Genomic DNA, 6031 nt, shown 5'->3' on the forward strand with positions numbered 1-6031 from the left:
TTTTTTTTTTTTTTTTTACATTATTTGTTCCCTCTGTTTATAACTTAAAGGCTGTTGCTACCTGGTGTAGATCAGTCAGGATGAAAGCACCATGTGATATACAGCACCCTCCACACTTATTGCCCGGAACTCCTTTTAAAGACGTCTTAAAATAAACGAATCTCGCTATTCAGACTTAACTATTCTTCCCAGAATCACCAGAACCACATTTATTGGCTCCCCTGATTTCTACATTCTTCACAACAGCTCTTCCTCTTCCTTAAGAGTCGGTTTCTTTCTCTGTCTCACTGTGACGAGACTTGGATCCACATCCAGCCTTTTATGTCTCGGTTTCAGAAATGATTGGGTGACATTTATTTTATAGTAACAGTTTGGGGTAGTAAAATGGATGGCAGACTAGGCTGAGTAAGTCTACTCAAATTAAAGGTAGGATTTTTCAAAGCAAAGTTATTTTGAGGCTCTTTAACATCTTTACCAAGGGTGGAGGCGAAGGGTACAGAGGATGCTGTAGGACTAGTGTGGGTCCAAATTGAAGGAGGCCTGGTGCTGTTTAATCTGAACCTTGCAGGTCAGCCAAATTTACGCTCACTTGCATTTTTGTGGGAACACTGGAATGATACGATGTAGATAGTCAGACTTAACTCGTGTACTTAAAGACAAAAAAACAAGACATTAATAAAGCACTTTTTTTTTTTTGCATCAAGCGTAAAGATTTATTTTGTAAAGATGTTCGTGCTCCATAGTTTATATATACAAGTTCTTGGAAATGCTTGTTGATGTACCTGCAGAAGGGTGAAAACAGAAATGACAAATCAGAAGAAGGCAGACGGTTTCAGGATCCATCATTTGTGCGGATTGGATGACATTGTGTCTCTTTGAAGGGTGCGACATGTGTGCCAAACTCCTATGTGCACATTTTGGTTGGTAGTGATGCAACGTTTGAGTGTGCAGACTATTACTAGGGATTTCTTCGAGTAAAGTAGTGTTTTTTTTTTTGTTTTTTTGTTATTTTAAGCCAGTAACATTGCTCGACGACGACTACAACAACCACCACAGTAGGGCCCAAAGCGGCCCCCGTGCCAAGCATGTTCCTTTATCACTTGGTTTAATGTGATTGTTGAATCCTTTCTACAGATCCATTTTATCAAAATGTATTTTTGTGACAGTTGCAATTCAAATGTAATTTATGAAATGATGTTTTATTAAAGAATGTAAAACTTGAGTTTGAAGTAGACTAACGAGTTGAAGATGTGTCTCAACTAGATTTCAACTCCTGTGGGATTTTTTTTTTTTTTAGGACCATGAACAAAATCCAGTGTGTTTGCCTTTTTTTTTTAACTTCCTGCTTTATTTTCCCACTGATCCAGCTCTACCTGCACGCATGTGGTGAGAAGGGTTGAATTTTCCCAGAAGCCAAATAAACTGTAGGAACGAGGAAAAGGAGGAATAAAAATAAACAGTAGTGCTCTTTGTGTGGGAGGTGCAGCACAGACACATCCTGCCCTGCTACTTAAAAGCACCTCTCTATCTGAACTCTGAGACCGAGTGTTGCCCATGCACGTCAGCTGTCATCGGGGTTTTTTTTTTTTTTTAGATCTGTAGTATTGCAGAAACATTGATACAGTCATTTCCTCATATCTTTATATTTAACTTAATGAGTAGAAAGAACCAGCCTACATGAAAATAGAGAAGTCGTTATTTTTCTAAATGCAGAAGTTATTTTCTTGCTTAAGAAATAAGTTAATAGCTGAATCACCATTGTGGCTTTAAAATAGATTGCGCCCTCTCTCTCCTCCATTGCATCATGCCCCAACTCCTCGAGTTGGTTTGTACTTGCAAAATCAGATTTCTTATTCAGCTGTATCCAGCTAATGATCAGCCAAAGCCTTCCATGTTTAAAATAATCTGGGTAAAAAGAAAAAGAGGACGACTGGAGCGACGCTGTTAGCAGCACCATGCTTCAATGGCTCCTTTGATCCGAGAAACAAACAGTCTGCTTCTTGTTGCTGGGTTTACTAGTCCCCTGACTGAGCCTCGAGCCGTAAGTCACATTTACTCCACATGTTAAGCTCCCTCTGCTTAGTGGCCATGTTATTTACACTCTGCAGTTGCTTTGGAGCCACACCGAGAGCTGCTGCGAGCTTGGGGTCAGGAGCAAGCCTGTGAACCACTTTGATAATGGTATGCCATCATTCAATACATAATTAGAAGGCAATAGATACAAAGGCATTTCGATATGAAATAAAACTCAGGTATATCCATTACATATACAGTGATGCATTTTATATTTTCGTTCAATTTGTTGATTGCCTTGTAGCTAATGAAAACCCCAAAAATTCAGTTTCCTGAAAATGATATCACATTAAAAGCAATTTAAAAAGATTTTCTTTTAAACAGAAAAACAGTATATGCACTAATACATGGTCAAGGCTCCTTTCGCATGAATTATCACCTCAGTGCAGCATGACATGCAGGCGGTCAGCACTGCAGCAAGTCACAAACAATAATCAGAGCCGGGAGGAGTGTCTTTGAGCAGTCAATTGCGCTAGTGTATGTGCTGCTAAATGTGTTACAAGTGGAAAACAACTTAATGCTACAGGAACATTGTTTATGCAGTGTGATAGGTGGAACTAGGCTGAGCGTCTTTGGCAGGTCCTGTCATTGTGAACCAGTTGTAGTGTAGCAGAGAGGAAGGTGAAAGAGTGAAAGTAAGACCCTCCTTCAGGTTTTGATTGGTTGTTCCTGATCAGGCGGTGTGTTTATTGAGATGACAGCATGTGCGTGGGGGAGAAGACAGAGGAGCCACATCTTTTCAAAGATTATCTACTTCATATTATACTGCCATCACATATGGATAGTTCTAACAAATATATAAAAGTTGCACACCTCTGTTTTCATGAACCTCAAGCAGGTTGGATCCTGTGCCTTTCCGCTACATCTCCAGGCTGTGGTGCCATGTTCATAAAGATGTAGGCGCATCAGTCGATAAATGTCGAAAGTCTTTATTTTGCAAGCGGTTCAAATATGCATTTTGTGGTAGTTTAAATCGAAATGCATCAAAGGAATACATGAGAAAACATAATCTTTAACATGGAGATTGAAACCAAATACAATTTCAAACGTCTTCAACTCCCAGTACTCCAACATGCATAATATATGGTTCCGATAACAAGTGATGCTTTACGTGACTTTACTCTCAATTTGATGAAAAAATATATAGGTCAGTCAGCTACTGTGGGGGAGCATAGATTGTGCATTTTTTACTGTTGGGGAGGATTTAAAAAGATGAAAGCAATTTGTAAGCAGAAAAGGCAAGAGTGCCCTCTAGTGGCAGATATGCGTGGAAGAGACCAGTTATCCTGCATTATTACAGACTGGGACAAGTTACTAAAAAATCATTGAAAAAAGTAGTTTATTTCATAAAAAATTGTTTAATCATCTTAAAGCAACAAGAACGATGACATTTATATATGCGTGTCCAAGGGGAAATAAGTTATGAAAAGTACAAATTAACATAAAACATAAAACTTCTAGGTAAAAACATGAAACAAAACATCTGACAATAATGGTCAAATGTAGTTTTAAAATTATGAAAGTTTCAAAGATGATCTACAAAAAAAATAAACTAAAAGTTGAATCCATGATTCAGAGTTCATCATGTATGGAGGTGAATTCCCTCACTGATATAAAGCCGTCTTTGTCCTCATCCTCATTTTTGAAGATGTCCTCAACCATCACTTCATGATGTGTGTCATTGGGCGAGTAACCGTGTTTCTCAAATTCCTTCTTCAAGAAATGCTTCACCTGAAAATACGAAAAGAAATTAGAAGATAGTTTCCCAACAACGTCGTTTGGTCTCGACACAGAATGGGACAGTCAAAAAGACACACCTCCTGCCTGGAGAGTTTCCAGTCGTCATTGAGATCCATGTCCCGGAAAGTCTCGTGGGACCTGGGACCGTTCTGGATCTCCATGAGCTCGATGTCAAATATCAGGGTGCTGCTCGGAGGAATTTTACCTGTAAACAAACAAGGTTTTTGCTCAGGCAGAAACATCTACTCCTTTAATTTTTCATATATTGTAACAGTACAGCCAAACACCTCCATGTGTTTTATTGTAATTTGATGTGACAAACTATATACTATCTATCTTTCCATCAAGCACTTTGAATTGCCTTGTTGCTGAAAATGTGCTGTATAAATGAAATTACCTTAGCTTACCTTCTGACCAGCTAACCTACTTCTACTGAAGAAAAGCATGATGATGCTACCACCTACGGAAAGGTGTGTTCAGAGTGTTAATGCAGTTCTACCAAACATAGTGTTTTACATGTAAACCAAAAGTATAATATGGATCCTCCAATGCCTTTCTCTCTACAATGGCTTTCTTGGTGCCTCGTAAGTGTACAGCTAATGCTTGTCCTGTCAAAAGCTTTATCCACCTGTGCAGTGGATTGCCGCATGTCTTCCAGAGTTGCAGTGGACTTCATGGCAGCTTCTATGAACACCTGGTTGTTTGCCTGTTTAGGCCTGTTTAGGCAGGTGTCTTGTTAGGTTTGCAGCTGTGCCATACTCTGTTTCAGGTGATACATTAGATAGTACTGCATGAGATGTAAAAAGTTTCAGATATTGTTTCGTAACCTAACCCTCAGTCTCCATGCCGTTTGTTCGCCAATGAATGTTCTCTAATAAACCCTCTGAGTCCCTTGCAGAAAAGCAGGAACTATACTGAGATTAGGTTACGCAGAGATGATTTATTAGCTAAGCGACTTCTGAAGGCAGCTGGTTGCACTGGATTTTAACGGGTAGAAGTGTAAGTACAGATGCCCACAACATTTTTCTGAGTTTCAACTAGAAAAATAATGGCAGATCACCTATCATTTTCTTGCCACTTCCAAATTATATACCTTTGTGTCTGTCAAATACCAATAAAACACACTGGGTATTAGTTTGGAAGACGGTTATGAATATCTTTTCAAGAAGATGTGTATAATGATTTTTTTTTTTGCACTGAATCTGTAATACCTTGACCTTCCTTTCCGTATGCCAGTGATGGAGGGACAGTCAGCTTCCTGCGCTCTCCAGCACACATATTCTGCAGACCCTTGTCCCAACCTTTAAGCACCTCTCGGATCCCAAGAGTGAACCAGACTGGATTTGTGTCCCCATGTTTGCGGCTGCCAAGGTTCAAATGATCAACAAGAGTTTAAAGTCAAGAACACAGAAACTTGATAACAGCTGGATAAATCTCTGCGTTTTCAATAGACTGTGGCATATTATTTCCATGAATCTGTACATCTGAATAGTTAATCAGATTTCACATATCTGAGTAATTTCATCTGAACCTAGTGCAGTAATACAGCAGGAAATACCGAATATTAGCATCTTTTACCTGGAATGGAACATAGTGCCATTGCTCTCCAGGAATCCCTCGTAATGAACAAGAAGCATGTCTCCATACTTTGATTTTCGGTGACACATGAAAGGTTTGTGTATCACCTCAATTTTCACATCGGCTTCTGGGAGTTTCCCTCCAGTTACAAAAACAAACAGTGATGGCAATAAGGAACAAAGAGTAAACAGCATCATGTTTGAAGACAATTGTTAAAGCTTTCGCAAAATATACACAAATAGGCTAGAGGAAAACTCTAAATTAAAAAGCTTTAACTGCTAAAATCCCTTACGTGGCAGCCAAACTTCTGCAGAAGGGTGCGCATCATTTGTCAGCTGCCGAGGCAATTGCTCCTATGGGTGGATGTGGTCGGTACGCCATTGAAACGGTGCATGAGTTGGGGTAAGGACGGTCCAAATTCATCCCTAAAAACTATTTTTGAGTTCTAAATATTTTAAACTGGATTTACACATGTTACACATACATTTGGTCCACTCTCATTTATTCTTTTTATTAAATAAAGCATTTGAAAATATAAGAAATATAATTTATCAGTCATTTTGCACATGTATTGTGCCTGTATGCACAATGACAATTTTTTTTTTTTTTTTTTTTTTTTTTTTTTTTTTTTTTAATGGGG

At 38.8% G+C, this 6031-nt stretch overlaps 1 protein-coding gene across 2 annotated transcripts; it reads right to left on the minus strand.

Moving 5' to 3' along the window:
* Window positions 1–2986: 2986 nt before the first annotated feature.
* LOC106943908 (peptidyl-prolyl cis-trans isomerase FKBP14-like) lies at window positions 2987–5785 on the minus strand. 2 transcript variants are annotated; one of them, XM_015027205.1, is made up of 5 exons: window positions 5684–5785; window positions 5392–5530; window positions 5025–5176; window positions 3891–4018; window positions 2987–3804 (listed from the first exon to the last, which is right to left on the minus strand). In XM_015027205.1, the coding sequence occupies exons 2-5, from the start codon at window positions 5478–5480 to the stop codon at window positions 3646–3648; spliced, it is 528 nt and encodes a 175-aa protein (XP_014882691.1). In that variant the 5' UTR covers window positions 5481–5530; window positions 5684–5785; the 3' UTR covers window positions 2987–3645. The 2 variants fall into 2 exon arrangements, with proteins under 2 accessions (XP_014882691.1, XP_014882689.1); XM_015027203.1 differs by having other exon boundaries at window positions 5392–5754.
* Window positions 5786–6031: the final 246 nt, after the last annotated feature.

This window comes from Poecilia latipinna, unplaced genomic scaffold (genome assembly GCF_001443285.1).
Source record: "Poecilia latipinna isolate Pla-1442-1.1 unplaced genomic scaffold, P_latipinna-1.0 Scaffold6389, whole genome shotgun sequence".
NCBI lineage: Eukaryota > Metazoa > Chordata > Actinopteri > Cyprinodontiformes > Poeciliidae > Poecilia > Poecilia latipinna.

Coding starts and splice junctions, on each gene's coding strand:
- LOC106943908 (XM_015027203.1), bottom strand. CDS start 5,588: ATGATGCTGTTTACTCTTTGTTCCTTATTGCCATCACTGTTTGTTTTT. Junction 4,019..5,024: donor ATACGGAAAGGAAGGTCAAG/GTATTACAGATT, acceptor GTTTGTTTACAG/GTAAAATTCCTCCGAGCAGC. Junction 3,805..3,890: donor GGAAACTCTCCAGGCAGGAG/GTGTGTCTTTTT, acceptor TCGTATTTTCAG/GTGAAGCATTTCTTGAAGAA.